General features: G+C 48.6%; 1 protein-coding gene across 2 annotated transcripts in view; it reads left to right on the forward strand.

The window, feature by feature from the left end:
- ACP1 (acid phosphatase 1) overlaps positions 1 to 17363 on the forward strand; it is a 168694-nt gene that overhangs the window by 15664 nt on the left and 135667 nt on the right. For both annotated transcript variants that reach the window (XM_029595779.1, XM_029595778.1), the window contains exon 2: positions 7659 to 7732. In XM_029595779.1, the coding sequence (XP_029451639.1) occupies positions 7659 to 7732 (74 nt within the window). The remainder of the gene's footprint in view (positions 1 to 7658; positions 7733 to 17363) is intronic.

Consider the following 17363-nt stretch of genomic DNA (forward strand, 5'->3'; position numbering starts at 1 on the left):
TCTACCAGCAGATGGCGACGGAGCAAAGCTGACATCACAGTATATATACTCCTGCAGTGACAGCCTGCCAGTATTCTGTCTCCAGCAGATGGTGGACATGCATGTCCCTGCTAGGGATTGCTTCAAGTTTTAGAAGGAGAAAGAAAATTGGAAATGTTAAATTGTCCTGCTCTCTTGCAGTGATACCAAATGGTCCCTCCCCCAGTTGAGAATTGCTGAGGTGATTTCTGTGGTCCCTCAGATGAGTGCCTTGGTTTTTCAGCTGGCATGGACTTAGCTATTAAAACAACTGAAATGCAGCAAGTGCAGGAAGCCGAGCATGGTGGTGATGGTATATGCCCTCTCCTCCACGCAGCCAGAGACAGTCTCTGTACTCTGCTGGAATGGGCTGAGCTTGGGTAACGTTTAAAAAAAAATATCCAGACAGAGAAGGAGGGTTTTTTGTAGGGCTTCCTCCTTTCTCCAGTCTCTTTGCTTGGCACGCCAATCCAATGTTCATTCCCACCCCCGAGGGAGGTTAAGGGACATATGCAGCCTGGCTGGTTGAGCAACCCTTTTGGGCTAGGCCCTGCTGTTGGGCTTTTCTGTGTGCGTTGCAAGGAAGGCCATGGTGGCGTTTTTCTGCACGTTAAACTGTCCTCATTGTATGACGCTTAGTTGGGCATCTGCTTGAGCGTCTGGGTGGTAGCGGTGTCTGTATTAGGCGAGCACTTACCTGTATGCACGATTTGGGCTGCGTTGAGGGCGCTCAGTTTTTTTGGGCGCTCATCAAGCACAGGGTTGTGCACCTAAGTTTGGGATCCCTAAATTTTGGACGCATGTATTTTACAGCGCAAATTTAGCTTGACGCACAACTTTCAGACGCCTGTTAAGCATACTGACAGACTGATGGTGCCCATAGCTAAGAAATCTAAGCACTTTTCCCTCTGTGTTGCCTGTCATATTTGGGCATTTCAGCCTAGCGTTCCCTTTAACTTGTGCCAGCATTGCTTAGAGGCTCAGGGAGAGTTGCCTTAGTCGGATTTTACTAAGCCTGGTCCTTCCCAGCCTGATGAGAGCCTGGCTAAATATATGTCAGGAGGAACGTCTGACCTTGGAACTCTCTTAACTGGTTCGTCGGTGAGGGAAGGTAGCTTAGTGGGCACAGGACAGGTGCCTTCTGGTTTTGGCATGGATCCTTCTGTCTTTTCTTGGGTGGAATATTTTCAAAGATTGCAATCCTTTCTTCAGGTGCAGTCCTCTGCCCTGACCAATCTTGCTAGGTCAGAGTTGCAGGTGGTGACCTCTTACACGTCTAATACTGCTGTTAAGTGCCAATCCTGACACTCTGGAAGATGGGAAAATACCTCCGGGAGTGGAACCGTATAGGACTGTGTTGCACTTCATTCATAGAGATGAGTTACTGGCTCTGATTTCCCAGATATTAAAGATGCTGGGAGGACCTGGGACTGATTCCATGTCTGAGCCAAAGAAAAATCTCAATTTGGTTTATTTGCGTAAAGCCTCTTGTGTTTTTCCCGTTATGGAGGCCGTTCAAGAACTGATTGATCTTGAGTGGGGTGCTCCGGAGGATAATTTCAAAGGGAGTAGAGTCTTGGAAGGCCTACACCCGCTGGATCCAATGGTGAGAGAGTGGTTGCATTTTCTGAAAGTAGATGCGCTTGTGTGTGCCGTCTCCAAGCGGACAACTATCCCCCATGGAGGAAAGAACAGCCTTGAAGGATGCACACAATAGAAGGATTGACACCATCCTTAAGCAAGCATTTGAAGCACTGGCAATGATCTTGTGGATAGCTTCTTGTTGTTTCCTGGTGGCTCGTTCCTGTTTACTTCTCTCTCAGAAGGCTGATGAATATGGAGTGAATTCCAGGGCAGTTATGGAACAGCAGCCACCTTTTTGGTAGATGCGGGCTGTGATTTGGTCCACACCTCAGTCAGAAGGGTGGCTTTGGAAATAGCGGACAGGCATCAGTTATGGCTGAGGAATTGGTCGCCGATTTGACCTCCAAAGTTAAGCTTACGAAATTGCCCTTTAAATGCTCTCTCTTGTTTGGAAGCATATTCCTATCTGACTAGAGCACCGGTTTCTGCGATTTGCGGTTTTGGGATGTCGTTATATTTGAGCGCTGCCTTTTGGTCTGGCCACCATGCTCAGAACGTTTTCCAATGTTGTGTTGATGGTGGCAGAGTTGAGAGAAGATGGGATCCTGGTACACTCGTACTTGTATGACTGGCTAATTCTGGCCATGTCTCTGGAAGAGAGCCTCCTGGTGACACGCAAGGTGATCTCCTTGTTGCAGGATCTCGGTTGGGTGGTGAACCTGGCCAAGAGCAGTCTTCAACTATCTTGGTCACTAGAGTATCTTGGTATTCAGTTCGATATGAAACAGGGCATGGTTTTCCTGCTTGGAGGGTCGTATTTAGAAGTTGTTGGCACAGATGAGTTTGTTGATAATGCAGTACACCTGACAATGTGGTCCTATCTAAAGATGCTCATTTTGATGTCGGCAATTCTGGAAGCGGTTCCCTGGGCGAGGGCACATATGCATCCTCTTCAGCGCTTCCTGCTGTCTTGTTGGAACCCAAAGTCTCCACCTGCCGATGGAGGTCTGCTCTTGATTACAGTGGCGGTTACAAGTGGATCCTCTAAGAGGGGGGGTTTCCCGAAAATCACTGGACTGGCTAGTACTCATGACAGATGCGAGCCTACAGGGTTGGGGAGCTCACTGTCGGGAACTGACAGCGCAAGGGCACTGGAGTGCAGAAGAGTCTCTCTGGAAAATCAATAGGCTAGAAGCCTGGGCGTTCAGTTGACATGCTTAGTTTGGCTACAGGTTGCAGGGTCAAGTGGTCTGGATAATGTCGAACAATGCAACAACAGTGGCTTACATCAATCAGCAGGGAGTAACCAAGAGCCAGCAAGTGTCGTAGGAAACAGACCAACTTATGGAATGGGCAGAAGTGCATCTTCAGGAGATTTCAGCCTCACACATTGCAGGAAAAGACAATGTAAGGGCAGGCTTTTTCAGCAGGCAGAGTCTGGACCCAAGAGAATGGGTGCTGTTAGATGAGGCATTTCAGCTGATAGTGGATTGCTGGGGCCTTCCGTTTCTGGACTTGCCGGCGACTTCTCGCAATGTGAAGGTTCCTCGATTCTTCAGTTGCAGGAGAGATCCAAAGTTATTAGGCATTGATGCTCTCATGCAGGAATGGCCGGAGGACAAGTTGCTGTATGCCTTTCCTCCGTGGCCCATGTTGGGCAGAATGGCTCAGAGGGTTGAGCATCACAGAGGGATGGTGCTTTTGGTGGCACCAGATTGTTCCAAGAGACCAAGATATGCGGATCTGTGGAGGCTCCTGGTAGACTCTCCCCTCTGGGTTATGGCACACAGGGATCTGTTGGGGTAGGGGCCTGTTTTTCATGAAGATCAGACTCTGTTTTATTTTACGTATGGCCCTTGAGAGGGCTCGCTTAATGAAGTGTGGATATTCTGCTGCGGTGATTGCCACTTGTTACGAGTGAAAAAGTTCTCCACTTCCTTGGCCTATATGTGGGTTTTGGGAGTGTTTGAGGCTTAGAGTGAAGATCGAGGAGTACTTTCTCATTAAGATTCCGCTCATTTTGGAATTTTTGCAGGATGGATTGAATAAAGGGTTGGCCCTTAGTTTCTTAAAGGTTTCAGGGTTCATGTGAATGGTGGATCCTTGCAGCTCATCCAGATGTGGCCTGTTTCTTGAAGGGAGTGCAACATCTTTGCGGTTACTGGTGCTCTTGTGGGAGTCTGGTTTTGGATTTCTTAGCGGACCCTACTTTTCAATCGATGCTTAATCTTTCTTTGCAGTCACTGACCTTAAAAATGATGTTTCTTGTGGCAATTTGTTCTGCGCATAGAATTAGTCCTGGGGGAATTCTGCGCACAAAAACTTAAAATTCTGCAAACTTTATATTGGTCAAAATAACACAATTTACATGACAGTCTTTAATTAATAATCCAATACTAAACTACACAATGAGAAGGAAAGAGGATTTATTCTATTACCACAATCTAATTCAAAAACAAGAAACAATATCATATGCACACGCTTCAAGATTTAATCTGTTTCTCGCCCACAATGGGCCTCAGGTAGTCTCAGCCTTATAAGTACTTTTTGTAATCATTTATTGTTTCTTGTTATAACAGTATTTTTTCAAAAATGTTTCAAAAAATTTTATTCCCAAAAACTTTTCTTACTAATGTTTCATTATCTAAATAGGCATCTACAAATCAATCCCCAGGATCGTAGTAAAATAAAAATACTTAGCCAAAGCGGATATTCTTCACTCAAATCGCTGATATACACTTCTAATTTCACCCAACATAGGCCAAGTTTCGGCTACAAGAGCCTTCTTCAGGGGAAACAATTTTGGTGTTCTCTACCACTGGCAAAATATTCACTTATCCTAAAATAAAAAATAACACACATTGTATCACACACACCATTATAGACCCAAACCTCCTTACAAGCACTAACTGGCCTACTCATGTCAAAGCTTACTCTCGATGTACTCAATATCATCTAACTTAAACCCAGAAGGGACTCTAAACTACTGCACTCTGTACGACATACTACAAATATTAAGGAAAAAACTCACCTGACCAGTACAAAAGTGTCTCATTGGAATCAGGACCGCATAATGGCGTCTCAACTCTGTTCTCAATTTAAAACCACAGGTTTAAATATCCACCCTCAACTGTCATCTCCGGAATTGGTCATTCCTTTTCTCCCTCAAAAAAAACTACAAATCCCATTCTCTAACCTACCATCCCTGAACTTAAAGGCACATTGTTGCACTCAAACTAAAAAAAACCGAGCAATCGATTTCTTTATTTAACCCTTTCAGGGCCACTGTGTCCGCTACTATATATTGGAAAAACTAAACGTAGCTTGAAGACCCAGTTGATAGAGCACCGGAGTGCTATTACTAGGAATAGGGTAGAGGCCCCTTTGGTACAGCACTGTTTGGAAAAGAATCATGTGTTTGCAGATTTGACATTTGCGGTGATTGAGAAACCGAGACCTTGTTACCGCAGTGGCAATTTTGACAATTATTTGCTCCAGAGGGAACAAAAATGGATTCATTATTTTTCCCTACTCCCCTGCCACTTTGCCCTCTCAGGCCCCAACTCCTTCACCTGCCAGTATGTCTCCCCTCCACCTGTAGGCTTAACCCCTTCAACTCTATCGCCAGTCCCAGAGTTTGACCCCATTCTCAGTAACAGGCTCCCTCTGTCCCTCCCTCTCTCTAATACACATTCATTCTCTCTCTCTCTCTCTCTCTCTCTCACACACACACACACCCACATACCCACCCACACCTCTCTTGCATACACACCCACATAAGCTCCCTTTCTCTTTCAAACATACATCCTCACACAGGCTACCTGTGTCTCTCTCTCTCGTGCACCCCTTCACACAGGCTTGCACCCTCACATACACACGATCCCTTTTTCATACACACGAGCTCCCAGTCTCTCACACACTTTCACACTCCTTCACAATCTCTTCATATAGGCTCCCTTTCTCTGAAACCACATTCAAGCATCCCCATGCTCTCTCATCCTCCCCCACACCCATCCCCTCTTATAGGCTCTCTCTCTCTGAAACCCACACTCAAGCATTCCCCCCTTACCTTTTATGCTCTCTCACACTCTCCTGTTCTCTTTCCTCCTCCCCTCTCTCACACACACATTCTCTCTCACTGGGGCCTTTATCTTCGCGGCGAGCGGAGCACACTTCGTTCGCGGCACACAGGGGCCTTCCATTTATGCCATGAACGGTGCGGCCGGGCCTTCATTTTCGCTGTGAAAGGAGCGTGTCTCGCGGCACATGTGGGACGTGCTCCGTTATTTCTGCACAGGGAGGGAATTCTGCGCAAATTCTGCGCTCTGCAGTAGCGCAGAATTCTCCCAGGACTATCCAAGCCTTGTCTTGCCGGGAGCCATTCCTTCATGCGACTCCAAGGGCGATACAGCTGCATACTGTTCCTTCCTTTTTGTTAAAAGTAGTCTCAGATTTTTCACTTGAAATCAGTCCATTTCTCTGGATATAGAGAGAGAAGCGGAGAAATATCGCCTGTTACAACCCTTGGATGTTAAGAGACATATTGTGAGGTAACTGGAAACTTCTAAACCTCTCTGAAAGACTGATCGCCTGTTTGTCCTCCATGGTGGAGGTAAACAGGGCGAGACAGCTTTGCAGGCTACAATAGCTCTCTGGATTAAGGAGGTAGTCATAGTCGCATATGTGGATGCTGAGCAGCCGTTACCTAGTCAGATTAGGGCTTATTCCACTAGGGCTCAGGCAGTGTCATGGGCAGAGGTTAGATTATCTCCCATCGACTTTTGCCATTCTGACCTCCTTGCATACCTTTTCCAGGTATTACCGTCTGGATGTGCAAGCCCAGGAGGATGCAGCCTTTGCATGTGCAGTTTTGACTGGACTGCGGACAGCCTCCCACACTATTTGGGAGTGACTTGGGTACATCCCACTGGTTCTGTATTCATCTGTCTAGATGCTAAGAAATGAGAAATTACTACTTACCTGATAATTTCCTTTTCTTTAGGATAGACAGATGAATCCAGCTGCCCGCCCTTGGCTGCCGAATAATTGTGGTTCTCCTGCGTGGTCCAGGGGTTGCTGGTAAATGTTAATCCAGTTCCTAGATTATTGTTAATTCATTCGTTGTCTGAGCTCAGTGTTTCTTGTGTCTGAGTACTGGAATGGTTATCTGGTGTTAAGTTTTGTTAGTTTGTCCACAGTTGGCTTTTGCAGAGAATACTGGCAGGCTGATGTCACTACAGGGGTGTATATACTGTGATGTCAGCTTTGCTCCATCTCCATCTGCTGGTAGAGGTGCATAACCCACTGGTTCCGGATTCATCTGTCTATCCTAAAGAAAAGGAAATTATCAGGTAAGTAGTAATTTCTCATTTGTGACACTTTGACATGATACTTTGGAGTGTCACAAAGGTGGAATTTAAATAAAAATAAATCTTGTATTGTTTGGGGTAGATGAGTGTCTGGAGCTCTGTTAGTTGATGCATTGTTAATTAAAATCATAAAAGTGCAATATATTTGGTTTATTCTTTTATTTTTTTCCTGAAACAAAGGGACAAGTAGTTCAATATGCATGGCATAGTATACAACTACTGTTCCATGTAAAGCTATTAATAGTTTCATCCCTTAGGATACAGTAGCTGATCAGACAAGTAGTCATCATTATTGCTGTTTATCTAAAATTGTATAATCATAATAAACTCAAGTTGTATCATGCAATCTAAGTGGAGTTTATTTTACCATTTCAAGCCTCTTTAGTCAGTTGTTACAAAATGAAGGGGCTTCACGTGCTCAAGGTAGAGAAAGCATCCTGTGTTATGTTGCCCCATTCACAATCTAAAATAAAGATAATGGCCCAATCTTTTAGTAAAATTGAATGAAAATATTAGATGTTCTGTATGCTTGGTTTTCTTTTGCAGCTCTTGTCTTAAAAGAAACGATCAATTCTTCTGACAGCTTCTTTGTACGTTTAAAAGTATTTTCACCCGTGCATTTACAATAGGTAATAACATTCAATCATTTTTGCTTGCACATATTTGATACCATTTCTTTCTCTTTAGGTAACATTTGTCGATCTCCAATAGCAGAAGCTGTATTTAGGAAACTAGTCACAGATGAAAATGCAGAAAATCAAGTAAGTTTTTCTGTATTTGAATGCACCACTGTACATGCCGCCTCTGGAATGCTTTCTCTGTGCTGGGTGGAGTTAACAAATCTAACAAATGATAGATGTTTTTCTCTCATACTTGATGGGACTAAAAATCTGGATGGTAGCTATTCAAGTGAATACCATCTGTAGTTAGTTAAGAAAATACAATACTTATGAATGGTTTTAAACAGAAAATAACCTAAAATCTTTCTTTATCCATTCATAGTCTTGAGCTCTGCTTTTTCCCATAGATAAGCAGCATGAATTAGCCATGCTGCCTGGGGATGTCCTCTGGGCAGCTAGGTGGTGGAGCTCTCTTAGAACACAAAGTCTTTCAGTGTAGTGTGCTTGCTTGGAACCTCCCCTGCTTCCCACATCCTTCTCAGTCCATTTTTTCCACATGCCTGACTGCACGAGGAGCTCTTCTCCTCCTCAGCGGTACTTCTCTGAAGTTTAAAAAAAAAAAAAAAAAAGAATTAAAAACAGAAAATCTGTGGAAAAGGTGTCATATCTTCGCCTCATCACTTTTTTTTCTACTTTCTTCGACATGCCACAGCCACCAGGTTTCAAATTTTGACAATGTGGCAAAATCATGTCCATGACAGATGGCCACGAGAAATGCTACTTTCCTAGCGTGTAGCCAGATGGACTCAGAACAAGTGGGTATAGTGTGCTCATGCTAGCAGTTGGAGACGGATCTGACATCAGCATGGGTACATATACCCCAACAGGAAGTGAAGCAACTCAGTAATTTCCGTCTCCAAAGCAGTTTGGAGAGCCTGCACGCTCGCTGAGCATGTTTTCCAATACTACTTTCTAATTTCTACTTCTCAAATTTCTCAGACGACGAGCCCCCGCACTCCTGCGGTGATACCCTCGGGTCCCTCCCCCAATCGAGTTTCCCGAGGTGATTTCCGAGGTCCCTCAGAGGTTTTAGGCCTCGGTCCGGTGTCTGAATCACAGCAGGGATCTAGCCCCCGAGCGAGAAGGGCTCGGGCCTGGCTGAGAGGCGCCTCGGTCCCGGCGTGGACTTAGCCCCGAGCGAGACGAGTTCGGCGGCTTAGAGGCAGCGGGTGCAATTCCTCGAGCGCGGCGGTGACGGTATTTCCCCTCTCCCCCGCAGCCGGAGACCGCCCGGGTTACAGCCGGGAAGCGCCGAGGATCAGGTAAGGCGTACATCTCTTAATTTTTGGTCTCCGAGGTACGAGGATCGGCGGCAGTCCTACGCGGTCCTCAGGCAGCCTCCCACCCAGTTCGGGAGTAGCTTTTGTAAATCCCACTTGTTCCGAGTCCATCTGGCTGTACGCTAGGAAATGTTGAGATTACTTACCTGATAATCTCCTTTTCCTTAGTGTAGACAGATGGACTCAGCATCCCGCCCGGCTGCCGGTATACAGGGGTTTCACCGATTTAAGGTAAGCCTTATCACTTCTTACATGAGTGCGTCCACTCTACCAGGTGTCGACGTCTTCTGGTTGGGAACGCTGGCGGTCTCCAGCTACTATCAATCGGTCAGGGGAATCCTGTTTCACTAATTCATCGATCGGTCAGTACACATATATCCATAACAGCTTTTGCAAAGAAGATTACTGAGTTGCTTCACTTCCTGTGGGGGTATATGTACCCGTGCTGACGTCAGATCCGTCTCCAACTGCTAGCACGAGCACACTATACCCACTTGTTCTGAGTCCATCTGTCTACACTAAGGAAAAGGAGATTATCAGGTAAGTAATCTCAACAATATGCCTCAGACCGAACCATGACCAGGTGGCCTGTAGGGACTGCGGAAGCATGTCGTCCCCCCCCCCACCGAGCCCTGCAGCAGAGGGTTGCCAAAGTAAAACTGCGAGAAACGGCATTGGGGCATTGGCCCCTTCGGAAGAGTCCACTTGATCCTCTCCAGGCCCCCCCCTCGGGCCTCCAAAGAGTCGACACAGTGCAGAGCCTCCTTGGTAGGGCCTCCTGGTTCGTCTTTTACACTTCGTGATAAAGATGAGCAGTGTGAATGATGGGGTACTTCCCCCTCTGACTCCCCGGAGTATTCCAAATCTGGTAGGAGGAGTGGTAATGTCGGGGGGGTTGACGTGCCGGGGGCACCTTGTAGCAGAATCTCTGGATGATCTTTCCTTGGGTTTTGATGCATGGTGCTCAAGGTGTGGTGTGTCTTTTCTTTCGCCTTCTCTTGTTTTTCAGTTGAATGCTTCGCATGTGTCGATGGTTTACCCAACACTCCGTGGTGCATTGGGTGCGTCAGAGCAGATGCTGGGGACTGAGCTGGGTGCGCCAAAGCATCGTAGCTCTGCTTCGGGTGCGTCGAACGGTGATATGTGTTGGCCGACGCACGACACTCCGCTTCCTGCGTTGAGTCCGGCGTGCCCACTCCATGCCGTTGTGGGTGTCTCTGTGGCATAGATGACGTACCTGGGGTCCGGGTCGAGTCAGGAGTCTGCTCTTTTTGGGGCTGTTTGTGGGAATGTTCCACGGCCTTACCGCTGCTCTCCGAGTTTTTAACTTTGGAGGAGGGTTGTAGGGAGGAGGCCCTTTTGACTCCTTTGGTCCGGTTAGGCTCTCTCCCCGGAGAAGAGTGTGCTGATCGCTGCAGGGCATATGAGCCCAATGCAGCATGGTCTCCATCCTTTAGCCAGGCGATCTTCGCGGCCCTCTGCCGCTGGGCCCTGGGGGACATACTCCCACAGTCCCGGCAAGTCGCCTTATCGTGGTCTGGCCCAAGGCATAAATAACAATAGTTATGAACATAATTTTGCCACATTGGTAAAATTTGAAACCCGGGGCTTTCAGAGCCATGTTAGCACTGAAAAGTGCTGTTGGGAGTTCAGGATAGTGAAGAGAAGCAGAAAGAGACTAAGAGATCTTCAGGAGGAGGAGAACCCATGCCAGTCGCTGTGCCGGAAAGGCAAAAACTGAGAAGAGATCGTTGACTGAGCGGGAAGGCACCGTGCAGGCGTGCAGCAGCAAAACTTTACTACTGCTAGAGAAGTTCCCACCGTGAGCCTCCAGGGGGCGCTCCCAGAAAGCATGGCTCATTCAATGACATTTTGTAGTATTAACTACAGTAATGATGATTTCATGCTGCCACTGGAGTACACTTAGAAGTGGGACCAGTGGTAGAAAAAATTGAGCTATGATTTCAATATATGGAGCCTTTTGTAAAAGTGGTTACAAAGGCTCCATTTTATGAAATTACACCTCATTTTCTGCTACTGTTGTTTGCTTCTCAGTGCACTCCTGCAGTCTGCACAAAAATATTATTAAAATAATGCATGACCCTGGGTACCCGCAAAACAATTCCACACAACTACCTTTTGAAATTGTGTAATCTTGCAATTAAAATTCAAAGAAGAAAATCCAAATTTAAAGAAGAAACCTACCTGAAGACGAGCCCCGCTCTCTTGCGGTGATACCCTCGGGTCCCTCCCCCAGTTGAGATTCCCGAGGTAATTCCGTGGTCCCTCGGAGGTAAGCCTTGGTCCGGCGGCTGAATCGCGGCGAGGACCTAGCCCCCGATCCTCGGGTGCGGCTGAGAGGCAGCGGGTGCACCCTCGAGCGCGGCGGTGAAGGTATTTGCCCTCTTCCCCCCCCCCCCCCCCCACAGCCGGAGACCGCCCGGGACGAAACCGGGAAGCGCCGAAGACAGGGTAAGGTAGAAATCTTCTGCTTGAATCCGGTCTCCAAGAATCCGGTCTCCAAGAATCAAGGAGGAGCACAGTGCCACCGGGTTGATCCTCCCTAGCAGGGCCAGGCCCCGGCTATTTCCGAGGGTCTACCCACGTGGAGACCCTCCGAGGGGGTCGCCATATTGCCCGCGTGCTTGCCGTCGCCATCTTGGCCCTATTCACTGCACCGTTCGCCGTTCGAGAGCGCACAATCGAGCTAGGCGCACAAAGCACTTGTGCGCATAGACTTACGCGCACATAAAACCTTGCGCGCATAAGTTGCGCACACAGAGCCAGGCGCATATCTACGGCTGAACGCACAGCTGCGCGCACAACTACACACTCATCTTAAGCGCACCGGAGCGCATAAGAGTTTACATGACGACAGCCATGGCACCTCCAGAAACAGGGATAAAGGCTCAAGGTCTCTGCCCAGCATGCCACATCAGAGCCGCACAAAGCGAGGAGGCCGACGCCCTGTGCACGCAGTGCGAAGAGGCCCTGGGAGACCCAGTCCAGGGCCAGTCCCACCCAGGGCCGAGTTCTAGCTCCTCAGGGGGTACCCCGGACCTAGTCAGGGGGATCTCCCCACAGACGGGGACCCCAAGGAACCAGCGCCCCTCAGCTTTGACCCAGCGTCGATCTCATGGGTGGAGTTCTTCAAGGGGATTCATGCCTTTGTTCAGATGCAAACTGAACCCCAGGCTGACCAGCCACATGCTCCACAGGAGGACCCTCATGCCCCAGGCCCTTCAAGACCTAGGCACAGGCTTCCACTACCCAGAGGCCCCACCTATGGGGACTCGGACATCTCTGAGGAGGAAGCCGAACCCTTAGAGGAAGGTGAGCTCCCCCCGGGGACAGAGCCTCACCGAACCATGAGACGCTTCTTCACAAAGGACGAGCTCCCGGACCTGGTCAACCAATGCCTGAAGGAGCTCGCCATCCCGGGCCCAGGTACTTCGGGGGAACCTAAATTGAACCCCCCCTGCTGGAGGGTCTTCGACAGACTTCTCACCATTTCCCTCTGTTACAAGCAGCACAGCAGCTAATTGACCTGGAATGGAATGCTCCGGAGTCCACATTCAAGGGGGGACTAGATTTGGCAGCCCTGGACCCGGCAACCAAAGATCTTCTTTCATGCCCAAGAGTTGATGCCATGGTCTGCGCGATCTCCAAGCGCACTACCATCACAGTGGAGGGAGGAGCTGCGCTTAAGGATGCACATGACTGGCGGCTGGAGTCCATCCTCAAACAGTCATTTGACGTAGCCGCTATGTCTCTACAAATTGCGGCCTGCTGCACCGTGATGACACGTGCCTGCTTATCAAAAACCAGGAACAACACCCCGGGAGAAGACATGGAACCAGCAGTATCATTCCTTGCGGACACTGTCTCCGACCTAGTGCGCAACGCGGCCAGAAGAGTGTCCTCTGCGGTGGCGGCCAGGAGGCAACTCTGGCTCCGAAGCTGGTTGGCTGACGCATCTTCCAAAACGCGCCTTACGAGGATGCCCTTCAAAGGATCCCTCCTGTTCGGCAGCGAACTAGAGAAACTGGCCGACAAATGGGGCGAGTCCCCATTGCTGCGCCTACCGGAGGATAAGAGGAAGAGAAACCAGCGACCCTTCCCCAGGTCCTCCAGGGGCAGAAGTTCACAGCGCTTCAATCCTTACAGGAGCAACTATCAAGCCCCCCGCCCTACGGGCAGGAACCAGTCCTTTCGGACCAAGCACAACAAGAGGGGAACCAGCTCGGGTATGGGCCCCAACCGCACCCCACAATGAGATTCAGCCGACCCATCCAAGGGAAGAAGCCATAGGGAGCAGACTAGCCCTATTCTACCGCAGATGGGTCGAGATAACTTCGGACAAGTGGGTCCTAGCCATCATTCGGGAGGGGCACTACCTGGATTTTCTACGAATCCCTCCGGACAAGTTCGTAGAGTCCCCCTGCCATGATCTCTCCAAGAAGGCGGCAGTGGAAGCTACACTGTCCAGGCTACGGGCCCTCGAGGCCATAACCCCTGTGCCTCCACAAGAAATAAATCCTGGGCATTATTCCATTTATTTATAGTCCCCAAGAAAGAGGGAACATTCAGGCCCATCCTGGACCTCAAATCGGTCAACCGCCACCTGAGGATTCCCCGCTTCCGCATGGAAACCCTATGATCCGTAATAAGGGCGATACAACCTGGAGAGTTTCTCACATCCCTGGATCTGTTGGAGGCCTACCTACACATCCCAATTCATCAGGAACACCAGCGTTACCTACGCTTCAAAGTCCTGAACCGTCACTACCAGTTCCGGGCACTACCCTTCGGGTTAGCCACAGCACCCCGGACGTTCACCAAGGTAATAGTAGTGGTGGCGGCAACACTGAGGAAGGAAGGAATCCTTGTTCACCCTTACCTGGACGACTGGCTGATCAGGGCAAAGTCACCAGAGGAAAGCCGCCAAGCAACCAACAGAGTCATTACTGGAGAGCCTAGGATGGGTGGTCAACACAATCAAAAGCTCCCTACAGCCCTCACAGTCGCTGGAATTCCTAGGAGTCCGATTGACCTTGTCCTCTTTGGTGTCTAGTCTGACCCCCACAAGGAGATCAAAATTGTGGAACCGGCTGCAAACCTTGCTTGAATGATCCTCGTCCCACAGCATGGGATTACCTGCAAGTCCTCGGGCTGATGGCATCCACCCTGGAAGTTGTGCCATGGGCTCGAGCCCACATGAGACCCCTACAGCGCTCCCTCCTATCACTGTGGAGCCCACGGTCCCAGAACTACACCGTACGTCTATTGCTCCCAGGCAGAGTTCGGACCCAACTACGGTGGTGGCTGCAGGCCAGCCACATGAGCCGGGGATCAAGACTATCCTCCCCAACCTGGACCCTACTCACCACGAGTCTACGAGGATGGGGAGCACACTGCGAGGAGTTAACTGCCCAAGGGCAGTGGAACGCAGAGGAGATGGGATGGAACATCAACCGCCTAGAAGCGCGGGCAGTCAGACTAGCCTGTCTGCGATTCGCTCACAGACTCCGAAACAAAGCGGTCAGAGTAATGTCGGAGAACGCCACGACAGTGGCCTACATCAACCGGCAGGGGGGGAACCAGGAGCAAACAGGTGTCCCTAGAAATAGACCTCCTGATGACGTGGGTGGAAGCAAACCTCCAGGAGATCTCCACCGTCCACATCGCAGGGAAAGACAACATCAAGGCAGACTTCCTCAGCAGGGAAAGTCTAGACCCAAGAGAATGGAGGCTGTCGTCCGCAGCCTTTCAATTGATAGTGAATCGGTGGGCGACACCGGACATGGACCTTCTGGCAAACAGATCCAGCGCCCAAGTATCCAGATACTTCAGCCGCAGGCCCAAGGGATGAATGCCCTGGTACAGACCTGGCCACTGGGGACTCTACTATACGCCTTCCCGCCACGGCTCCTATTGGGCACGATCATTCACAAGATACAACTACACAAAGGACTAGTTCTTCTGGTGGCTCCGGATTGGCCAAGAAGACCCTGGTACGCAGACATGAGAAGACTGCTGGCAGGGAACCCTCTACCCCTGCCCCCACACAGGGACCTACTACAACAAGGTTCGATTCTCCACGAGGACCCAGCTCAATTCTCTCTTACGGTCTGGCCATTGAGAGGGCCCGCCTGAGAAAGAGCGGATACTCGGGGGCGGTAATAGACACTCTCCTCCGAGCACGCAAGTTCTCCACATCGTTAACGTACATATGGATCTGGAGAGTATTTGAAGCCTGGTGCGAAGACCACAACATCAAGCCACGCTTATTTAAAGTTCCCGTGATCCTGGAATTCTTACAGAATGGACTACAGAAGGGTCTGTCCCTCAACTCCATCAAGGTACAAGTGGCCGCATTGTCATGCTACAGCTCCAGGAGCGAGGGCGACAGCATAGCTTCTCACCCGGACGTGTCACGCTTCCTGAAAGGAGTCAAACACATTCGCCCACCACTAAAGTGGCCGGTACCTCTGTGGAATCTCAATCTCGTTTTGGACTTCCTAGCTGGAACCGCTTTCAGACCCCTCCGAGGCCTGTCCCTCCGCCTGTTAACCTTAAAGACAGTGTTCTTGCTGGCAGTGTGTTCAGCTCACCGCATCTCGGAACTACAAGCACTGTCCTGCCGTGAGCCGTTCCTTAGGCTCGCTCCGGGGTCCATCCAACTACGCACTGTTCCCTCCTTCCTCTCCAAAGTGGTCTCACACTTCCACCTCAACCAGACCATCTCGCTACCAACGACGGATGGCTTGAAGAATTCGGAAGAAGCCCGTAGTCTACGTCACCTCAACATCGGCAGACCTCCTATCCAGATATCTGAAAATGTCGGAACCCGTACGAAGAACGGACCACCTTTTTGTCCTTCACAGCGGGAAGCGGCCTCGCGGGCAACCATCGCCCGCTGTATCAAGGAAGTCATCAAGGCGGCCTATGTAGAAGCTGGCAAGCCACCACCTCTACAGGTCAAGGCCCATTCTACCAGAGCCCAGACAGTATCCTGGGCAGAGACTAGAATGCTGTCACCTGCCGAGATCTGCAGGGCGGCTACATGGTCCTCCATCCATACCTTCTCCAGATTCTACCGTCTGGAAGTTCAGGCTCGGGAGGACACGGCATTTGCAAGGGTAATACTAAGTGGGTCACGGGCAGCCTCCCACCCAGTTCAGGAGTAGCTTTTATACATCCCATTGGTCCTGAGTCCATCTGCTACACGCTAGGAAATGGAGAAATTACTTACCTGATAATTTAGTTTTCCTTAGGGTAGACAGAAGGACTCAGCATCCCACCCTTGGCTGCTGTTATGCATGGTCTTTCAAATAATTCAAGGGTAAGCCATGTTTTCATTTACCTAGTGCATCCACCCTGCCTGGTGTCGACGCTTTCCTGTTGAGTACACTGGCGGTCTCCAGCTATAGTCAATCAACCAGTTCAAGTTAATGAAGTTAATCAAGTTATGAAGTTATTCAAGTTAACCAAATTATTAAGTTATCAATCAGTCAGCCACACATATATCCACAATGCTTTTCGAGGAGAATACTGAAGAGCTGCACTTCCTGCAGGGGTATATGTACTAGGGGCTGACGTCAGATTGAAATCTGATCCGTCTCCAACTGCTAACAGGAATACACTATACCCATTGGTCCTGAGACCATCTGTCTACACTAAGGACAACAAAATTATCAGGTAAGTAATTTCTCCATTTCTCTTCAGTTATATTTACATTTATATAGTTATATTTCTCATTTCCTTCTCTCATCTCTTCTCTAGCTCTAGTTTTTTTGTTCACTGCAGCCCTATTCCCCTACCCTGTTCCATGTATTTTCTACCTTCAGTTTGATGTAAACCGATATGATGTACCCACTAATATCGGTATGGAAAAGCCTATAAATAAATAAAGGAATAGGGCAAGTAATCAAGTTTAAATAAAACAAATCGTTAAGAGTCATGATAGGTCTGTTTCTATTCAGTCTTTTTTATTTATTTCTTTTTTAATGATGTTGAAAAGGGAACTACTGATCCTTTTTTTTTATTGTAGGCTTTTACAACAAAAATACAAGTAAAAAAAAAAAAACAAAACTGGTGTAAGAAAAGCTGAAATTTCTAAAATATATGAAGAAATGAAAAGAATAACATTGACAATCTATTTTCACAGACCTTTATAACAGGGGTGGAGTGATTTAGGGAGCGGAACCTAGACAAATAATTCAGAGTAAAAAAAAAAATGGTATCCAGTGGGTAGTTCCTCTCCAGTGGTCAACCCCAACCCTTGATTTATATATCTTTTCCATTAGAACTATTACAAGCTTATGTACTTGATGCATGGCAATGTTATTTCATTTATAATAGAGTTAGGTTGTAAATTGTCATGGGTGGTGTGGGATTGAGCACTTTGTGCTGCAACGTAGTTGACTCAG

Source organism: Rhinatrema bivittatum, chromosome 3 (assembly GCF_901001135.1).
Source record: "Rhinatrema bivittatum chromosome 3, aRhiBiv1.1, whole genome shotgun sequence".
NCBI classification, from domain to species: domain Eukaryota; kingdom Metazoa; phylum Chordata; class Amphibia; order Gymnophiona; family Rhinatrematidae; genus Rhinatrema; species Rhinatrema bivittatum.